The 21,874-nt window shown below is 39.4% G+C and overlaps 1 protein-coding gene across 3 annotated transcripts in view; it reads left to right on the top strand.

The window, feature by feature from the left end:
• Positions 1–21,874, top strand: part of CORIN (corin, serine peptidase) — a 236,358-nt gene that overhangs the window by 126,342 nt on the left and 88,142 nt on the right. For all 3 annotated transcript variants that reach the window (XM_019553231.1, XM_019553230.1, XM_019553232.1), the window contains 3 exons: positions 12,376–12,483; positions 16,572–16,682; positions 18,514–18,636. In XM_019553231.1, coding sequence (XP_019408776.1) covers positions 12,376–12,483; positions 16,572–16,682; positions 18,514–18,636 — 342 coding nt within the window. The remainder of the gene's footprint in view (positions 1–12,375; positions 12,484–16,571; positions 16,683–18,513; positions 18,637–21,874) is intronic.

Genomic DNA, 21,874 nt, shown 5'->3' with positions numbered 1-21,874 from the left:
AGTCACATGAATTTTTTGGTTTTCCAGTGCATGTAAAAGTTATGTTTACACTATAGTAATCTATTAAGTGTGCAATAGCATTATGTCTAAAAAAAAATGTACATACCTTAATTAAAAAATACTTTATTGCTAAAAAATGCGAAGTGAGCAAATGCTGTTGGAAAAATGGCGCCAATAGACTTGCTAGATGCGGGGTTGCCACAAACCTTCAATTTGTAAAAAACCGCAGTATCTGCGAAGAGCAATAAAGCGAAACACAATAAAACGAGGTATGCCTGTACATAAAAAGCACATGATAGCCGCTATCTCCTGTTTCCAAGGGGAGTGAGGCTTCAGGTTGGTAGCTCGTGTAATGAAATGCATCTTTTCCCTTGAATTTTTTCCCTCAGTGTTGAGTCAATTTTAATGTAAGATGAAACTTTCAAAAGTGCTTAAGTGGTTTAGGAACCTAAATCCCACTGAAGATCAGTCAAAGGGTTGAGAGCATAGACATTTAAAAATAAAAATATTACTGGGATGTTGTAATTCTTCCAAAAACAAGCATTACAAACTCATGAATTCCTGAGTTTAGAAAAAGGATATTCAACCATGTTAGTATACAGAAATGAACAGTTACATTTCCTAAACAGAGTTACTGTTATTTATAGCAATACCATGCCATCAATATTTCAATATACGTGAGTGTGTTTATAATCTCTGATTAGATTTAAATGATTTTTGAAGACACCTTTGATTATTTTTTTTACCTTCCTCTACTTGTCTTCATCCTCTTTTTCAAGAGACACTCCAAGGTAGAGAGAGCTGAACTCTGTTAGTCTGAAATTAGAGGTAGTTAGTTATTCATAGTATCTGACAAAGGCTGTCTTTGTTCTTCACTTAAGGTAAGTGCAATAATTTTGGGGGAGGTTATACTATAATCAACCATAAGGATGTGGTTCAAGTCTTTCTTTAAGTGCAAAACTTAGCTCAGCAATAACTGGAATCATTGCCAGTGCTAGCATAATAATGAAAAGTATTAATAATCCCATTAATTCTGGATGTGATCCTGGTCATTTGAATTATTACATCATTAACTATGCATCTAAGATGTCACCAGAAACAAAAGAATATGTGCTATATTCTGACTTTGTAGTATACAATTTAATTCATCTAAACAAAGTTCTAACTGCTTGTGCTGTCTTGTGGTGTTCCAGGGTCTGCAGGGATCCAGAACAATACATGCAAGCCTTTTTACATTAACATAATTTTAAAATGTCCAAAACTTATTTTATCTTGGGCAAGTTTGATTTAATGTAAACCTTGGGCAGCAGATGCAGGCTTAGTTTATAGTTAGTAAAAATGATGCAGTATGTGGGCACATCCAGACATGGGCGACTGGTGCTTCCTGCCTCTGGGTGTCCATCAGTGGCCGAACACTGACTGGGTGGAGGTGTCACCTAAAATTGTGCTATTTAGTTAATGCACATTAAAATAAGCTAAGGCACATAAGGTGTCACTTCAAAACTGGGCACCTATACAAGTGATGAAGCTCTGCTGGGCTGCATGCTAATTAGCACACAGTGAAGCAGATTAATTAGTGTGCTGCAGCAGCCTCTGCATCACATATATTCACCATCCCTCCATTTCTAAATGGCAGTGGGGATGTTTTAACTATAGCTTATTGAACAAGCTTTAGTTAAAGCTCCCCACTGCCATTTTGAGGTGTGGGATGCTGAATGCATGTGATGCTGTGGGTGTTTTAATTAGAGCGACTCTTAAAGAGCCACTTTAATTATAGCGCTCCCTTCTCCACCCTGGAGCACATGTATAGGTGCCCCATACTATTTAGTTAGTATGCATTAAGACAGGCTAATGCACATTTTCCTAGTATCTCAAAATAGAGGGCATTTATACACGTACATTTTGTGCTGGGATGTGCCAGAGATCCGGTGAGTCAGAGTAGACTTGATTAATTGAGTCTGCTTCACACGTGAGATGACATGCATGGCGCTGTGTCATGTGCAGTTGTATAAGCAGTGAAATGGATGTCAGCACACAGAAAATGGCAGCAGTGCACTTTGGAATTAAAACACTTCTGATATGTTTTAGTTCAAAAAGCATGCCGTCACCATTTTCTCAGCACTGATGTGTATTTCACCACTTATACAACAACATGTGCTTATGCGACTGTGGTGAAAGCACGTATACGAATGCCCAGAGGTACTAGATTTAATGAGCATTAACTAAAGCATGTTAATGCATGTGTAGACGCATCCAGTAAGTGCAAACAAAATCTACTAGTAATAACATGCAGAATAGATTTAGACCCTCATCTAAACATGAACTTGTGCCATTTTGCTCACATAAGCAGTCCCATTGCAGACCATAAGAACACTCACATAAGCAAAAGTTACTTACAAACTTAAGTGTTTGTAGCAGTGAAACACTGGTGACCTTTTCTAGACCTGCCCATTTATTCTTGGCTCAAAGGAGAAGTAAGTTTGTCTATACATGATGGACCCTTTGCTTTGCAATTGAAGGAATGAGGCTCTGGTGACAGTGATTAATAATTTGTTGTGGAAGTAGCTTTCCTTTGGTTGTTCACTGTGGGGATGTGCAGGATTTCAGTTTGCTTGATTTAATGTACTGTAATGAAATCAGTTCTCAGGGTGTCTAGACAGTGACACAACAAAGCTTTATAAAACTAAAAGAAGGTTGCATTTCCTTCGAGATGTCTGGAATGCTTTCTGTAAATTAATTAATTAATGCACCCCATCAGAATTCAAATCAGTAGACTTCAAAATGTTTTAACTGCACCTTTTGGGGAGGCATTGGACTGTCTTAGGTTCAAAACACTAGGTTTCTGCTGATATAAATTTATGTACCAGAAAAAGATGCAGAATTTGGAAATATGAGATTTTTATAAGAACTAAGATGAAAATCAGTGTTCTATTAAATTGTTTACTGTTTTAATTGAAAATACATTGGTTTAGTTAGGTTTAGATTTAAAAATTTTACTATGTATTTTCCACCCAAACATAAGAACATTTTGCCTACTTCAGCATATGAGAGAAAGCAGATAAACTTGTTAATAATTAAATCCAGCAGAAGACTATATGTTTATTATTTTTTAAAGTGCAATTTTTTTTCCTCGTATACTTTCACTAAATAAAATAACAATGAAAAATGGCTGGAGCAATAGAGGGACATTGTCTTGCCTGCTAGCTACCTAGGAGCCATATCCTGTCGCTGGCTTGGCTAATTTCTCTAACTAGGTGAAGGTATTTGCCCAGGATTGATCTATCCTGATCACTTGCTTGAAAAATGTCTGTTCCTGAGAACTACTTAAGTTCAAAAGGTGAGAGGGTAGTCCGGTTTGCAATGCAGAAAGGGCCTCTCAACATCAAGGCTGAAAAAGCAAACTTATGGTATCTGGTTTGCACCACACCACACCATATCATCAAGTTCATATTTAAAGCACACAGAGAAGGCATGCTGTGCCCCTAACATGGTCGTCATACAGTGTAGACATGCTAAGGATGTCCTACCCCATAAATTAATGGTGAAATGGCAGCTCTCACAGTTGTCCTTTGCTGTTGGTTGTGTTGCAGTCTCACCCAAAAGCCCTAGCCACAGCTGCTTCTGCACTGAGCCAGGCAGTGATATAAAGGTGTAATGAAAGGCAGTCTGTATCCCAAGAACTTACATTTAATTGCAAATTTTATCAGGCTTGTTTACATTAATGGCAAACCAGAGCTTCAGGTGATCCCATAGGACATAAAGTGAAGTGAAACATGGGTTTTTTACCATATTTTTCAGGTGGTATCCATTTAGAGTAAGAGCAGACATTTAATAAACTTTACAATTTCAGTGTCTCTTTACTTTTACAGTTTCAAATTATTTATATCGGAAATATAGATACATGAAATGAATGGTATGAGAAAGGTGGATAAGGGTGAATACAAGAGAATTTCAAGTTTCCTGCCTCCGGTAAATTATCAGTGTGTTATTGTTCAGTGCATTATCTTTCTTTTATCTCACTGGCTCCTTCTGACATGCCCATTATACTGTATAAATTATGCACGTAATACTAAGGCTATGGCAAAATCCTCCAATCTCTTTGATTTTTTTTTAATTCTGTATGTCAGGTACTGCACTTTGTTCCAGTCAGAAGGATTATAGATTAGGATAGCTAGGTGTGGCCCCAAAACTAAATGAATACTTTGTCTCAGTTTGCAATGAGCATACTAATATTGACTGCAGAGGCAAACACAAAGGGGAAAATGGGAATGAGACCATGGAAATTTCCACAATTGAAGGTAGAAGCAAAATGCAAGGAATTTAAGCACTCAGATTGAAGGGACTGGATAATTTCATCCCAGAATTCTGAAACAACTGGAATATGAAATGGCATATTTACTACCAGGTCTGGTAGTAAATATACAAATGTAGCAAATGCAGAGTGGTACCATATGGTTGGAGAATAGCAATATAGTATTTGTATTTAAGAGGGGAGAAAGTGGTCAGGATAGTTACAGGATTATAGATTTCACTGCATTTGTGTGCAAGGCTTTAGCAAATAGAGGACAAACACATTGATATGCAACACAGCTTTACTATCAGTAGACTTTCTAAGATTAACTTGTAAGATTTCTTTGATGAGACAATTAATTCTTCAGGCAAAGGACATGCATCAGGTCTCAGTCATTCAGTAAAGAATTTTCCAAATGGGAAACTATTAGTAAAGCTTAAGAAGTTGGGTATTAATAAGAGTAACTGTAAAAATGAGTGAGGAGTTGGGTTAAGGGAAGACATCAATGTGTACTTTTGAAAGGTGATGTGTCAGACCGGAGAACGTTCAAGAAAGATCTGTTTTAGAATTGATCTTGTTTAATATTTTCATGAATACACAAATGGTAGGAGTATGCTGATGAAATTTGCTTGTAGCACAAATTTGGGAGGCAACACAAATACAGAGGAGGACTGGAATATCTTACCCTTGAGGATGGCAGTAATAAAACCGGGATAAAGTTAACAGTACAAAATAGAAGGTCATGCATTTGGGGACTAATAAATACTTCTTCTAGAAGTTGAGAGTTCATCAGATGGAAACAGCAGAGGGGGAAAAAGACCTGAGTGTGTTAACTGATAACAGGACAATATGAGCTGCCAGTATGATCCTAGTATGTATTGGGAGAGGTATTTCCAGTACAGATAGGGAAGTTTTAATGCGCTTGTGCAAGGCACTGTGTCTCACTTGGAGACCTCACTGGAATCCCATGAACTAAAACTAAAACAAGTGCTTGGAGCTACTAGGACGGGGTGGGCAAACTGCGGCCCGATGGCCAGGCGCGGCCCGCCAGGCCATTCTATCCAGCCCGCAGGGCCCCTAAAAACTTTTAAAAGTTAATATTTATCTGCCTCTGGCTGCCTGTTATGCGGCCCTCAATGCCTTGCCAAAACTCAGTAAGCGGCCCTCTGCCCAAAATTATTGCCCACCCCTGTACTAAGATGATCAGGGGAATGAAGAGCCTGTATTATGAAAAGAGACTAAGAACTTGGCTTCTTTAGCCCAGTAAAACAAAAATTTGAAGGGACTATGTTTGTTGTTTATAAATTTGTTGGGGGTACACACCTGGATTAGAACACAATTATTTAAACTAAAGGGCAGTATTGGCATGGGGGAAAAAAGGTTGTAAATTGGCCAGGAATAAATTTAGTCTGGAAATTAGATGAAAGTTCCTAAATATAGCAGTCAGGTTCTAGAACAACCTTCCAGTTAGTATACTGGGAGCAAAATGTCTTCCTGCTTTAAGGTGAAGCTTGAGAAGTTTTTAGAAAGCATTATATGATGTAGTGTCTATGATAGTAGGGGCCTTATCCTAGTAGCCCTGGAGGTCACTTTCAATATTATGGTTGCATGTTCCTAAACTGCTTTGACTTACACCCTATGTAGTCTATTGGCTTTGGTGTAAATTAAGACTAAAGTTGCAGTGTGTAAGATAGCTGTTGCCCTTTTTAAACTAAACTTTGTAAAAATATGTAGATATATTTTTAAGCATTTTTTAAAATGAATAATGCAGAACCCCCAACATCATCTTTGAAGATTGAGAATGGGAGTAGGGATAGAAGGGTCTGTGTTTCAGCAGTGAAACAAAGTATTGTAATGGTCAAAGGGCTGGTAAATTGGTAGGGTTGACCAGCCTCATGTAAAACTTTAAAAAAAAAATTGGGTTTAATGGAGCTTTGGATTAGGAAGAAAATTCAGCTAATTTTTGCTTTATGAAAATGAGGCTTGGACCATCTCCAAATGAAAATTAAATTCTGCTAATTACAAGTGGTGATTGTGAAGTGTGGTAGTTATTGTGTTGAAATGATGTAGCTGTCTAATATATTACTGCCAATACCTTGATGAAAATGTCAAGACCTTAAAATTTGCATATTTGCTTATTTCAGGTCATGCAAGGACATCTGTCTGCCTTTTTAAAATTACACTGTCTGTGCTGTTGTCAAGCTGTGCCATTCTCTAAATGTCATTGCTGCCGCTATGAAAGGATGAATGTAAATATAAATTAGGGCATGAAGGAAAATCAAACAGCAAATTTAGCCAGGATGCAGAACCCCCACAGAACCATTGTGAGGAAGAGATGGCTTTGCCTTGTTCACATGAGGAGCAATAAGAAATAGATATAGTCAAAATTACAAACCAGTGGGGAAAGATAAAGGATTGCCAGGCTTGTTCATGCTGTTATGGATTCAAGACAAATATTTTGAATTATAAAGCCAGCCGGGTGCTCTTCTGCTCATATGAAACGTATACAGAGCTAACATATTTTCATTTAATTCTATATTTGGTATTTAGCAGCTCCCTTCCTTTTACTCTGTAAAAGCTAGCTATACCCTTGGCTGGAAAATTCGGGATAGTTGGATTATTTTGGTTTTTTTCATGCCCTTAAGTTTAGTGTTTCATGTTAAACCATAAATTTTGATCTAAACTTCTTAGATAATGCAAAACTAGTGGAGAAATTAAATATTTGGGGGGGTCAGAAGAAATTAATTAATATTGTGAAAAAGCCTTGGGAAGCTTTACAAGCTCACCACATTCTCCCAGCTTCGAGACCATTTCCTTTTCTTTTTCTAGTAACACTGATACTAGGGCTAAATCAGATTTAAGGTATCCAGGTTGTAGCCATATTGGTCTAGAGGAAAAGGCAACCAGGACTCATAGTAGAGATGATATCTTTTATTAGACCAACAAGATTTTTGCAAACAAATTCTTTAATTGCAAGCTTTCAGGCACAAACACCTTTCATCAGGCATTGGAGAAAAGACTGTAAAAGTTCTCCTGGGTAGAAATGAAAGTTCATATTTTCATAGGATTTCACAGAGGAATCAATAGATGGAAAACTTCTCTGGGCAGTCATTTCATAGCTGACTTAAATCAGATTTAAGTAACTCTCAGGAGAGTGTAAGAACAAGCAGGCTACAGAGTGGTCTGCCTGAGCCTATACACCAAGCCTTATTACAGAGGCCCTTCAGGTTGATCATGAGGACTGAAAATAGTGGAGAAAGGAAAGAAAAAAATATAAGGGCTAATTACCCATGCCTAACTTAGTTGCCCAGCACTGGCAATGGAATTCACAAACCTGAGTAAAGTGCGTGAGTTCAAACAGTGACTAGTGTAGTATCTCAATGAGGCCTGTGGTATGCAAACAACTCTTTATTGTGTACAGGAACTTATATAAAGAAATATTGAGAGTAAAGAGGTAGCAGCCTTGCTACCAAGGTTCTTGTGTCTAGCCTGCGTAATGTTCTGTCACACCAGAGGCAGCACTAGTGGGTGCTTTGGGGCCTATAGCCACCCCAAAATTTGCCTTAGCCACCCCTCCCAGTGCTTCCCCTTTCCAAGCCTCCAGCAACCACCACCCGCCCTACACAGCTGAGCCTGCCCTGCTTCTGTCCACCGCCCACAGAGGCATGGCACCTTAAATAGGTATTGTTAAAAAAAAATGAATAAATGTGTTTGGCCAGAAGATGTACAGTGCAGCCCGCCCAATTTTCTGCCTAGCCCACCACATCCCTCCCCACCAGAAAGAGATTGGTGCTGACCTTGTGTCATTCCAGGAGGTTCCTGCTGTGGCTATCCAGATAGCCTCTAGAGATGCCACACTTCCTGAAAACTGTATTTCCAGAAGAACTCATGCTATGTTGAACATAGGATGGGATTCAGAAAAACCAGCAGGTTGAATGTGAATGAGAAGCCCAAACCAACCAATAGGAAATCCTTAAGAGAGGGTTGTTTGAAATCCCACCTCTCTCCTAGGTTTGGGCACTTAGCTGATTTAGGATAAGGTTGCTTCTTGTCCTTGCTTCATCTGAAGAATGCCAGGTTTTGATCGTGAGTCCTGTGTTCTGGTCAAACCTTGTGGAGACATTCATTTGTCTCTATTTGCAGTTGGTTTCTTTTTCCAGATACAATAATCTGCTCTTTAGCTATGACTCTTTTAAGCTCTAGGTTTCTACTAGTTCTCAGCCTAATTTCTAGTAGTTCCCTCCCGTGACCCTCCGGACTGCTTCTTTGTGGCATCTAAGCTCCTTCCCAGTTGGACCAATCCAGATGGTGGCAGCCCCATCCCCAGGTGATTAGGGCACCTCCTCTGAAGCTACTTTTCTCGCAGCTGCTGCTTTTCCTTAGATTTTCAGCAGCTGGATCCACCCAACTAGGCTGCACCCTGCCAGGTACCACCCAGGGGTCAAAAAAACCTGCAGGGAAAAAAACTGGAGCAGTGCATGCACAGGCAGCGCGGACCGCTGAAAAGCAGAACCGGGCCACCCAGAGCAATACTCCACATGGAAGAATCACTGCTGCTGTGCCCTGGTAAGGCTGCTGGGGCGAGCACAGACTTCCCTACTGCCCCTGGGGGTAACTTGCTGCACACTAAAGCACAAGTGGCACAGGTGTTCCCTGGGGAAAACTAGCTGTTGTGCAAGGTGCACTGCTGCTACTTGTTCCCAGGGAACCAAACATCTGTGCTTATCTGAACACAGCTCAGGAGCCCATCAATTTGACCATGAAGAGAAAAGCACATCAGCAAACACTTGACTACAAAGGGAAATGACGTGCTACAAAAGAGACAGAAAAGTTCTTTGAGGAGTGAGCTGTTATTGGAACCTGAATTTAGAGAGTGAATTGCAAAGCCTCAGGATCTGGAGATTGCTCAAGGAACCATATGCCCAATGTGGCTTTTATTAAACACAAGGTGCATGGGAACACACAGAAACATTGCATGTCAATGAATCCAAACATTTTGGCAGCAGTTTGGCTAAATATTTCACAGTGGAGGACACCCCTGAAGAAAGCAACGTCATTGCTGCCAAAATAGTTTGCACGTGGCATGCAGTTGTGCATCGTCACAGCTACTCGTTACTTGACCATGAGGTGAAGTTGACAGCCAAAGTACTTTCAAAGTCAAAGCTAAATCAAAAGAATTAATTATAGGAATGCAGAATCTGAGAGCAGGGTGGAATATGTTTTGACAGTCTTTTCAGTTAAACTGCTTTTTACTAATCTCAGATAATGAATTATTTTCCAAAGCAACTGTTGCTTCAAATAATGGCAACTTTAAATATTTAACCAGTTACACAATACTTTTCTTTATCCAATGTGTTGGAGAAGGTGGGGTTGGGTTTTTTTGTTTTTTTACAGAGATTGATGAAACAAGATGAAAAAATTGCATGATAGTGGCTTGAATGTGGAAAACTCGGTGTCCTTTGCAACTGGCATTGCATTAGTTAAAAACTGGTCTATATTTTTTCCCTTGAAAGCATCCCACTCTCTATTTGCCCGTAACAGACTATAATATCCATGTGGTGCATAACACAGTCAAACATGGAAGTGAACAAAAGAAGTATAATGTGAAGAGTCTGAAAATTAAGATTTGTAGTGAGTTTCCAACCTCTGCTAAGGGGAAAATGGTAGTAGTGTTTTGCATCTGTGAATAAAGAATTGAGCAGTTCTCTGTGGCATATACTGGGAGGGTGGATGCTGCTTCTTCCAGAGGCTTTTGCAGTGCTGGAAAAATCTTGAAGTATGCTTCATTTCACAAGTAATCAGGACTCTTGGTGAGGTAACATCTTTTATTAAACCAGCTAGCTGGTTGCAAAAAAATTTTTATTTGCAGGCTTTTGGACACGTGCACACCATTCCTCAGGCATAGGAGAATACAAAGATTGTAAAATTTGTCCCAGGTGAAAATGAAAATTCATATTTCACAGGAGATCTGAAAGGTGGTGTAAGATCTCCTTGCTGGAAAAGTTCATTTTATGCAAAATAGTCTCAGATAAAAGTAAAAGTTGCCTATTTACCTCATTTGCACCTGGGAGAAATTTTACAATCTTTGCATTCCCCTGTGTCTAAGCAAGGGTGCATGTGCCCAAAAGCTTGCAAACAGAGAAATCATTTTGTAATTATCTAGTTGGTCTAATAAAATATTGGCACTTGCAGGAGCAAAACATTATATGCCAATGTCATTTTACTGGAGAAAGTGTAATGCCTGACCTCAGGCATATAGAGAGCCTGCTGAAACAATTAGCAGCAGTGGGATGGAAGGAGCCCCAAAACGTAGGTCATATTTTTAAAGGTTACTGGACTTATTTAATTGGAAGTGGAAAGTCTTAGGACCTGAAGAAACAATACATTTCTATTTTAACTCTCAATCCTTTTCTTACCCATGAGTTATAATTTGGCAGGCACTTGGGTGAACTTAGTACTAGCATCAAATATGAAAAAAAATAATTCACCCATTATTTTGTGTCTTTTCAAGTTAGTATGCTGCAGAGCTAACCCCAGGAGTTCATGGTAGTTTATTTTAAAGTACTTGAGGGTCATGCAGCCTTATGAGTGACACCTTAACAGCAGTAGGTTGATATTACTGCTTCTTACCAGGCAGACTTACACAATTCCTCCTCAACCTCCATTGAAGAATTACTACTCAGGTAAACACAATTTATTTTCACTTCTGGGAGGAAAGAAGATTTATACCATGACAACGTTTTATGGAAATCAGAAAATCTATTGCTCTCATGATACTTGTTGTTTTCTGCCATCATATGCTCAGAACACAGTTTCTGGATGGTTACTGGAAGTATATTAATAAGAAAAGGGTAATTGCTTTGATTGTTATAATGAGTTCCAATGAAAAAAGCAAAAATAAAAAAGTAAAATATGTCTCTGTGTCATTCTTATATATCACATGATAATGCATACCAAAGCAGTGAGATTGGGTACGGTTATTTATTGAAGGTTGACTGTACAGTTTATCCTCAATCCCAGTTTTTTGCCTTGAACATCTGATCACATTAGAATTTTGTGATGTGGTATGTTTGATTATTGGTATAGTGCATAACAGAACAGAGACTCTTGTTTTTTCAGTAGTACAGTACATAGCAGAGCATAGTCCTGCAGCACATGTATTATTTGGTAACTCCAGTAATTTTTCAGTCAGGATGCTGCAGCACCCTCGAGTTCCATGAGATCTCGCGTGCCACGAGGTGCCGTGCAATATTAGCAGTTAGGTGTGTACACACCTTCACTGGATAAACCCAGAGATTTAAAATAGACCTCCATAGTATCTGTTTTGAGTGTCTCCATAGTGTCTAAATTCTTTCCAACAGAAAATTGCTTATTTTTTTTCTGTAATTAGGAATGAGTAAATGCTAAGAACTGGTATTTCCAAGGAGTGCCTCAAATCTAAAAATACTGAGAACAACTGGGCAAGACATTCTACTCTGCTGCCATAGATGGAACTTCAGACAACAGTTATACAATGAAATCTTGTCATGACTAGTCCAGAAGTGGTGGTTGAAATTACATGCTTTTTGCCCCCAAATCATCTGGCAGCTGGTTATCTAGCTTATTTAATCTATCTGAAGAATAAATATTTTAGTTACTTCATATCTCTTGTTATTTGAACATCTTGAATACATTTTGACTATTCTCAGTTTAGTGTCCAAAGATGTTTCTTCCAAATTGCTCCCTTGGATTGGCTTGGCAGTGTGTAGGAGATGAAAGGAGCACGAAAAGGAATAAATGCCACAGTTTTTCTATGATGTAAGTTCTTTTTTCCCCTCCATTGCTATCAATCGCACATGAAGAAAGCAAGGAGCAGGACCAAAAGAATAAAGTCCACAAAGGGTTTTTGATCCTTCTTACTCTTCCACATTAAATTTTACTGAGCCGAGGGGTTCACAGAATATAGTAATGGACCTGTGTGTTTACTACCGTAAAGCACTGTGTTGATGCATATAATTTAGTTTAACCTCTCACAGCATTGCTACTATATAAATAGAACTTAATATCATGTTTTGTTGATGTGCTGTAAACTACTTGTTTTGCAGACTGCAGTGATGATGTATTCCACTGTAACACAGGAAAATGTCTCAATTACACCATGGTCTGTGATGGATATGACGACTGTGGAGACCTGAGTGATGAACAAAACTGTGGTAAATGGCAGTGACATGCTTTTCTACAATGGCATAACTTGTGCAGAGTGACTGGGGCAGTTGCCCCGTATGCCGACGTGCAGGTGAAAGGGAGAGGAGTCAGCTGTCACTGCAACCCTGCAGTTCTGTTGGGAGTGCCAGCAGCTATGGGATGGCTCCATTGACCCAATGTGTGGTAGCTGCCTCGGGCACCCAGTTACATCATTATGCCTCTGTTTTTCCTAATTATTTGCCTGAAAATGATTTTCCTTGCATGCATCAGAAAGTTATGCACCCAAAGAGTCCACTTTACTAAGAAAATAAAAACAGATTAAAATGTGCATGGTTTCATAACAAATTTAAAAATGTTGGGATAGATAAGTCATTAATTCATAGTGTTTTTAGGGAATGGCATTTTTGCACAATATTTGTTTTATGCAAAATCAGAAGCATATTTATTGAAAAGTTTTTGATTTTGCTATTCATTCTGAACTTCAAGATATGTTGATAGCTTTCTGGGTAGCTCAGCTGAACATATCTGAGGCAAAGGGAAACCTAGAGAGACTGCCAACAAATATTAAAGCTGAATTTTTTATTCAGGTATCAAAACAGAATTGCCCTGGTTGACAATTGTCCTTTCACTGCTTCTTAAAATGCCAGTCTCTGTTGACTTTCAGGATTCTGTCTATTCATGAATCTCCTCCTGCTTATAGTGATGTTAATGGGAAAACTCCAAGTGAATTTTTTTTGTCTTTGAAAAACAATGGCTTTTTCCATGATTTTTTTTTAAAAGAAAATTTGGAAAAAAATCTTCTGACTTTGCCAGACAGAAAAAGTAAAACAATGCTAATCTCTAAAATGCATCTTACAAAAGTAAAAGGTTATTTTTTAATGAACAAACTGCTTTCTAACTTCTGTTTCACTTTATCTCACTTTTCTAAGAAAAAATGTAGACAGTAGAGAAAGTAAAGATTTTTATACAGTTTGAAACCAAAATATTTCACAACTATAGGAAAAAAAAAAGCTTTCCTTGAATCATTATTTATTTTTCCAAACATGAAAAAGTGAAGATTTTAATCACAACAAAAAAATAAAAAAATTGGCAAACATTTTTGGAGGAAAAATAAAAGTTTATTAAGAAATTTAGTTTAGCTCCAAACACATCCTGTATTCCTGTTGTGCTTTATGTTGTATAAGCAACTAATATTGAAGCTTTCCTTTCTGTTCTGTCTAGTAAGTTTTATTATCTTGGATATTGGTTGCTGTAAATTTATCTTCTCTGGCATTGGTACTTCCTCCACAGATCTATTCAAAACATGACAAAAAGTCTCTGACCATTATTAACTATTTACTTATTTTTATCATTATTATTGTTTTTATTTTTCAAGAATGAATACTAGCTATGTTAAACAATTCAATATTCATATCTATATCAAATAAACATAAAGGAATAGGCTCTAATCCTGCAAGCACTTAGGTCTGTGGCACGTTATGCTTATAACCAGTTAATCAGTCACATCTTTATTATACAACCATACACTGATGCAATTAAAGTTGCGATCAGATAAGGAATCAGCCATAAAGTTATTACACAAAAAATGTATAATAACTTTGCAGCTCATTCCTATTCTGTCATGAATTGAATGTCTGGCCAGGCTGGGCTCTCAGGTGTGTGGGGTGCACCCCTGTGGCTGGGAGCCTCCTCAGCTGATCTAGGCTCCCAGCTGTGGGATCTTACCATGTGCCTCCCTGGCTGGGAGCCCAGTCAGCTGATCTGGATTCTCAGCCACAGGAGCATACCATGCACTCCCATGACTGCGAGCCCCATCAGCTGATGGGGCTTCAAACTGTGGGAGCTTGCTACTTGCCAGTGTAGGGGGATCTCAGGATTGCAATCCCAGGCTCCCCCTGCACTAGTTAATGAGGTGTGCTGGGATCTGATGCTGGAGCCTACAATCATGCTTCTTGCCATGCACATATGGTATGGCAGGAAGTGCAATTGAGGATCCCACCTCAGATCCCCACATGCCTTCACTTGCGTGTCTGCTAGGGACCTTAATAGTGTACGTGACTTTGCTTATACGTGTAGACTGATGACTTAAACATTTGATGAGATTTCTCATGTGAGCAAAGTTATGTATGAGCTGTACTATTATAGTTAACCTTCCTAATTTGCCTGCAGAGGAAGAGGAATATCTCTGTACATCTTTATTCTGGTGTAACTGCAGCTACACCAAAGTTTGAACTGGTATAACTTAAAGTGTGGAACAGGCTTTCAAGTTTACAGGGTCTAGGATTTACTCTGCAGCTGCTACCACTGGTTTTCTGGTAAAAGTCAGTGCTACTCCTTGTAAGCTGTGTTGGCAGAATCAGTTTCTTGCAGAAAAATTCTGGCCACTTCAATGTCTTGAGCACTTGGTTCTTTGGTGTGGTTGGTAATCATTTTTAAAAGAATGGAAGCAAATAAAACTTCCTTGAATAAATAACATAAAAGAACAAGGGAAGTAAAAACTCAGTTTGATAGAGATTACTTTTTAAACTTCAGGATTTTTTATATAAAATGTATTAATTTACTTAACCCTTTCTAAGGGTTTGACAAAAAATGACATTACTGGTGGACAAGATCTGATAAAAGAGTCAAATAAGTCTCCTGACTCCTGTTGGCACTTGTTTATGAAAACCGCCCCCAAAATGTAGCATGTCAAAGTGTAATGATTTAATATAGAAGGGAATGCAGTCCATGGTAAATTGGTTTATTTTTACGCAGTTTTGTAGTGGGTGTGTGGAGAAATTTTCTTTCCATGTTAGCTGAGAAGGGTAGCTAAATGGAAAGCTGCATCCACAATATTTTGTTTGACGGGGACAAATTTACTTTGTTTACTGATGATTACTTTGTTTGATGGGAACTTTTAGCTACTTCCATTTGGGAACCAACATTTGGTATGTCCATTCTATCTCTCAACTAATATCTTTATCTCAGTTAGTAGGAAGTAATAGAGTTTCCAGAGACAGTATTATCTCCTACTTTTCCTCACAGCAGCCTCACATTTTTCATTGTTGTCTGTATCTATGTTCATAATCATATGTCTTATCTTTTACTTGGAACAGCTCTCTTTGAAAATCCTTCACCCTTGAGTTTTTTTTTTTTTGCTGGCAGAGTTTCTGGGCATCAACATTATTTCAACATCATGAACTATTTTCTTTGTAATGTAGGTCACAGAGTCTGCCAAATCCTTGTTGGAGATCGCTAGCACTTCCAGCAGTTTTTTCTTTTCCCCAAGACTCTGCTACAGTAGTAGTTGTCAAGAAGTTGTCCCTTTCTTGAACCAACTGAGCCTCGGAGAGTCAGACAACATTGTATTCCTTATACTACTCTTTCAGGTTCAGTTTAATCTTTCATCTGACTAATCATTTTTATTTTTTCCAGTCAATATTATAAATTGAGTCAAATGTCAAAAATTAACTAAAATATTACCAAAATAATAGCAGTTCTTTGTACTGTCCTGGAACTTCTGCTCAGTTTGTCAACCTCATGTCGTCATAATTTCTTGACAGATAATGATATCCTGTGCCACTGGTAGAGAACCAGTTCCGGAGACCACTTGGAAATTCTGTTTGGATTGCAGTTTGAATACAAATACTCTGCAATACAGATGTCTCCATGTAGAAATTACCAGTGAAAATACTTGACCTACTTTAAATTTAATTTTCAAAAGTCTATGTATAAAGTATAAAAATATTTTGCTTTGTACAGAGTACAAAAATATTTCCCATTTGCTACTGTAAACTTAAATCACTATTATAAGGGGGAAAATGTTTTTCTGTGGTACAGCAGTCACCATTAGAATCTTGTATTAGGTGACACCTTAAGTATCTAAATGTATTAGCCTTGGTTTTTGCATCATTCAAGACATTCACTATCATAGGTACAGGTGCGTAAGTAAGAAATAACTGCTGATACAATGACCTTCTGTACTGGGGAAACTTCCCAAGTTTGTAAAAAATGACCAGTTGCTAGAACATCAAATAATTAAGCAGAAATAGGAATTAAAGAGTTGGAGCTATTTCCCCCTATTTCTTTTTTGTTCTTATTTCTTCATTTTACTTAGACTGTGATCCAGTAACACAACATCGATGTGGAGAGGGGAGATGTATAACAGTACAGTGGGTATGTGATGGGGACCATGACTGCATGGACAAGTCAGATGAAGTCAACTGCTGTAAGTTAGCAATTTCTTGCATCTCCCAATAATTTTTAAAACAGGGTTAAGCTTAGAATATTAATGGAAAGACAAAAAATTGAGCTTAGTATGTTTTCAAGTAGTTTGATAAGCAGCAAATGTCTTTGCAGGTAATATACTCTGGTAAGCCTTGTTAAAAATTCTATCAAACGAACTACAGCTGCTCTGTTGTTGCTTCTTGCTGGTTCATTATCAATATAATTCAAATACTTCAACTAAGGTAAATTTGTATCTTAAATTGTCCTCATGTATGTTTATGTAGCACCTCCAATCACAGTGAGTCCCTAGCCATAATTTTGGCCTTTGTCTGCTGTGGCAACAAATGCTAAAGTTGCATGTACCAAAAATATGTTAAGGAAAGTGGAGGTTCCAAGCTCAATAAGTAACGATAGGAAATGCCTATGCAATCGCATAATTAAAATTACCATACTGAATATGCAGAAGGAGAGCCCGATTAAGATTGCACAGGGATCCTTAATTCTGGCATTTCATACCTTTTGAGTACTTGACTTCATACCCATCATGTTCTTTTAACATGTTTTATGTGTAATTTTTCTAGGTTTGAAAAAGCAACTGAAAAATATCCAAATTCTATTATGCATCGTAATAGTGACACCCAGATAGGTTATCAGCAATCTTGGAAATTTTAGGCTCACCACACAGGTCTCTGTTGAGCAAATAAAGTACCTGAGAACAGGACTAGGTTGTTGTACGCTACATGGAGCAGACGAAGGGAGTGGGCCAGTGGGTTTCACAGGTACTTGCTGACAGAAGTGAAATGGTGAGGCTCGGCAATCTTGGATTCAATTTCAGCCTTTGGAGGGATTGCAGAGACTCTTCTGCCTCTTTACCTCTCTCTCCTCTGTCTCTCTTACACTCCAGACACTTGGTCCCAATCTCAGTCCCATTCTTCTTACATATTCAGTTCTTGGCACCACCCCCTAGGCTTTTTATCTCGGGCCCAGTCTCGTTGGTCAGCAAGTCCTAGCCTCAGTTTTCTGGACTTCTATTCCTACTCTCCTTCCTACTCCTTGCCTTGGACACTCTACCCTAGCTTTCGATCCTTTTCTCCTGTCCCTTTCCCATAGGTCCTGTTCTTATTCCCTTTGCAATTGAGACAGGCAACTTTGTTCTCTAGGGTACATGGCTCCAGGGTGTGTGTGTGAAGGAATGAGGTGGTGGTGGTGGACATGAAAGCATAGGCTAGATAGGCTCCCTCCTGTCCTCTTAGTTCAGGGCCTGGCAGCTCCCGCATCATCCCAGAGCACTGAAAGTTATGCTTAGCTCTAGGCTGGAACACATCTAGTGCAGACAGACTTTGGAAAATTTAGTTGCTAAATCAAGGAAGTCTCTTCTGAACATGCAGGAACTACTATTTTTCAAAGGTATGTAACGTGGCCAAGTTTGGATGGATTTTCTTTGGGACAGCAAAAAGGAACTCCCCAATAAAATGTAGGCCAGTCCCTTCTCAAATTCAAAACCTTGGTGGTACTACAGCTGTTCAAAGGAAATGTCACTGGAATTTTTCAATATGAACAAAAATAAGTATTTTCCTTATCCTTGTCTAGAAAACAGCTGAGTGTTGAATTGAGCCTGAGGCAAACACATAGCATGTAAAATTTCAGCCCAAATGGGCTGTTTGGCACAGTTGTTCACATGTGAAAACAGAACCTTCATAATGGGAAGTTCCTGGCAGCCTTGGAAGTGAGCAGTTCTACATGTTCCGCATATAGTAGCTTTAAAATGATGCTTAAGAGAAATGAGACCTTTAGAAACTAAATTGATTGAATTGTGTTTTTGTTTCCCAAAGCATGTCACAGCCAGGGTCTTGTGGAGTGCAGAAGTGGACAGTGCATCCCCAGTGCTTTCCAGTGTGATGGAGATAATGACTGTAAGGATGGAAGCGATGAAGAGAACTGTAGTGACAGTAAGGGTATGCTGCATTTATTTATAATAAATTACTGGTTACAAGTGACCACACCATACTGAAAAATCCTTGTTGGGAATATGGGGTGAAAACTGGACTTTCTTCACCTAGGGGTGACTTTGGGACAAGAAGTGTCCCAAATTGCAAGCAGAATTTTCTCTGGAGTACTCCTGACAAATCTATGCTACCTCTGGGGAGATGTGGGGTGGGGGAGAGGAGCACCAGAGCAAGCAGCACAACATTTGATTTTCTAAACAGAGTAGTACTGATATTTCAGTACACCAACCAATTATAATTTGTGGTGAGAAAGTTCTAACAGCATTTGTATCTTTACGAATCCCTGTCCTCTTTCCACTCAGGTTTCTCTTTTCAACTTTTTTATTCCTTTCCTTCCTCCCTCTATTGAATCTTCTGGCCTTTCCCATTGCCACTTATGTTCTATTCCAAGAAATAATGGGGGGAAAAAAACCTCCAAAATTGCAAGGCATCGTACTTCACTAAAAATGGTAAATGTGAGGGTATGTCTATGCAGGCAATGCAGTAGCATGGGTACTAGAAATAATTTATTTGTGTTAATATAGCAGGAGCTAAAAATGAAGGCTAATCAGCACAGGCATAGACCTGTGTTAACATAGCTGTACCATTTCTGGTACCCACAGCTAGCTTTGATATCTGTGCATAGCATTACATTGAACCGTGTAGCCTCAAACTTGCATTGAACAAATCTGTTTATTGATTGTGTCTTTTTAAAAATCTAGGGTCAAATTTTGCCCTGTTTTTACATGTGCAACTCCATTCAGTTTATTTTCCTTGTTTTTTCCTTTATCTAGTATCCGTTTGTGTTTGCTGTATCCTATATTCAGTCTATATTCCAGGTCCCTTGGTTCCTCTTGTTGGCACCTGTAATATGGAAGGGACCAGAAAAAGGGGAATGGGTAAACTAAAGCTTATAACTCTGTTTGCAGAAGTTTTTCAAAATAGCCCTGTTGTATTCACCAAACTCTGTATTCTTCCTCTTCAATAATTCCTTCACAGTAACAGAAAACTTAGCTGACAAAATTGACACATAACACAGAACAAAATCCATGTGGGTGTCTGTCTTTCACTACTTTTTGCCTCTGTCGGACTATAAGAAATAAAATTTGTTTGTGTTAGTAAATAGCCCACATATGACTGAGATGTAAGGTGCTGATCAGGAAACAAGAAGAGACCTTTATTCACATAATCAGTGTTTGGACTATCTGCTAATAGCCTAAAAGTTTCCCATCCCAACATTTACTTGTGATGCCTTTAAATTATAAGAAGATGTTCCCTGTTCATTTTTTTATCCCTAAATATTCAGGGGGAAGAAATCTGTCTGATGTGCAGAAGATCCAGAGCGAAGATCTTCTTTTATAAACTCTTGTCTGTTTTTACTCACTTGAAAAGTATCTCTTTAAATTAATGTATGGGCTTGGCCAGAGGTGGATTAATGCATGGGCCTGGGTGCTGAGCCCAGGGGCCCCTGCCAATTGGGCAGCATGGTCCAGGCAGACATCCTAGCCACAGGCATCCAGGGCAGTGTGCCTTCTCCCCTCTGGCCAGTCCCAGGCTAGGGGCATGCATGGGGCTCCCTGCAGGTGGCATTGGCCTCCTGGGGCCATCTGCTGCCAGGAGGTCCCATGGGCAACCTCTAGCACCAGCACCACTGGGACTGATGGGATAGCCCCATCCTGCCACACCCAGGCCAGCAGAAGCCGGGGCAGGCAGCTGGGGGTGGAGCTCGTGCCCCTCCTCCCCCCAAAGCTGGCCCCGGCCCATCCTGCAGCACTGGGGGACTGCAACTCTGGCTGCATGACACCCGCCGGGCGGAGGGGCAACCTAGTGCTGGAACTACCTTCACTTCGGCTGCCTGACTCACCCCAGATGCACCAAGGAGGCTGGGCAGGCCCAACCGCAGCCCCCTGGCAGATGCAGAGGATACCTGGTGGGAGGCCTCCAATTTTCTGTTTGCCCAGAGTCCCAATAAATCTTAATGTGCCACTGGGCCTGGCAGAACTTCTGCTTTATCAGGGCATGTGTGATACTGGAGATACTTTGCCAGCTCTTTGCACACACAGTTTAACCTTCAGACAGAATTCCAGTTCGTACATTTGAGAGCCCTGCTGCCCTACAGCTTAGAGAAGAAGTTGGGTTAAAGCTGAATTCTTCCAGAGAAACCAGACTGCTATTTGTACAAGGAGAAACAAGCTGCAGAATGTGTTCCCAGGCTTTTCTACCAGCCTGATATAAGGTCTGATTCTAAGACCACAAGGAGACCCCCGTACTCATTTAGACTGCATACGTGAACTGTAGACTTTTTCCAAGCACTGGACCAAAACGTGTCTTTTAGGAAGGCATCTAACCTCATTTTGAAGATGCAGTGAGGTTGTGAGTTTGCCACCTCCCTGATAAATGGTTCCAATATTGACTTGTGTCACAGCTAAGAAATTACAGATTATTTCCAGGATGATTTGATTTAATTTCAACTTTTAGCTGGTCCTGCTATGACTTTGTCAGCGATTTTCAAAAAGCTGCCCCTGTGTCAAACATCCTTTCCATGTGTAAGTTTCCTTTCACCCTTTTCTTGGATAGACTGAATAAAAATGTAGGTATGTCACATGATTACAACAGTATAATTTTCCCTGGATTTTATTAGGTAATAAGGAGCAGATGCAACCAATTCTGTCAAGCCAGCTGCCCACAGAAAGCATTATTACAGTATCTGGCCACTAGGTGACAGAAGAGGCGGTTTGCTTGGTAAACAGCTAGCTACTCCAGCAGAAGCTGACAAGGGGTAAAAACAACATTGCATTTGAGTTGGTTCTGATTGATTCAAGTCAAAACGTAGGAGCAGCATAGCCCTTTCCATACACAGTTGGTCCCTGGAATGAATGGCAATTAACTTGAATTAGCTAGATTGTCCCAGGAAAAAGTGTTACTGCCAGTATTTCACAACCACTGAAAACAGAACAAAGGACTTGGATGTTTGTAGGTTCCCAGGATAAAAGGCTTTGTTCCAGGGGAAAAATGAGGTCCAGTTTTATCCTAGGGGAGCAGAGACACCATTGGTATGCCATGGGTACATCTACTATTAATCTGACTGAATAAACTCCTGCATAGTTTGCACTGGAGTTTGTTGCTCCCAGATCCCACATTTACATGTCTGCCTGGGACTGTAGCACATGGAGCCAGGTCAGTGCACCCCAGCTAACAGGGGGACCCA

This window comes from Crocodylus porosus, unplaced genomic scaffold, assembly GCF_001723895.1.
Source record: "Crocodylus porosus isolate Cpor-Errol unplaced genomic scaffold, CroPor_comp1, whole genome shotgun sequence".
In the NCBI taxonomy this organism is placed as follows: domain Eukaryota; kingdom Metazoa; phylum Chordata; order Crocodylia; family Crocodylidae; genus Crocodylus; species Crocodylus porosus.
Note: the sequence above shows the minus strand (reverse complement) of the source record. Positions and strands in the feature narration are given on the sequence as shown.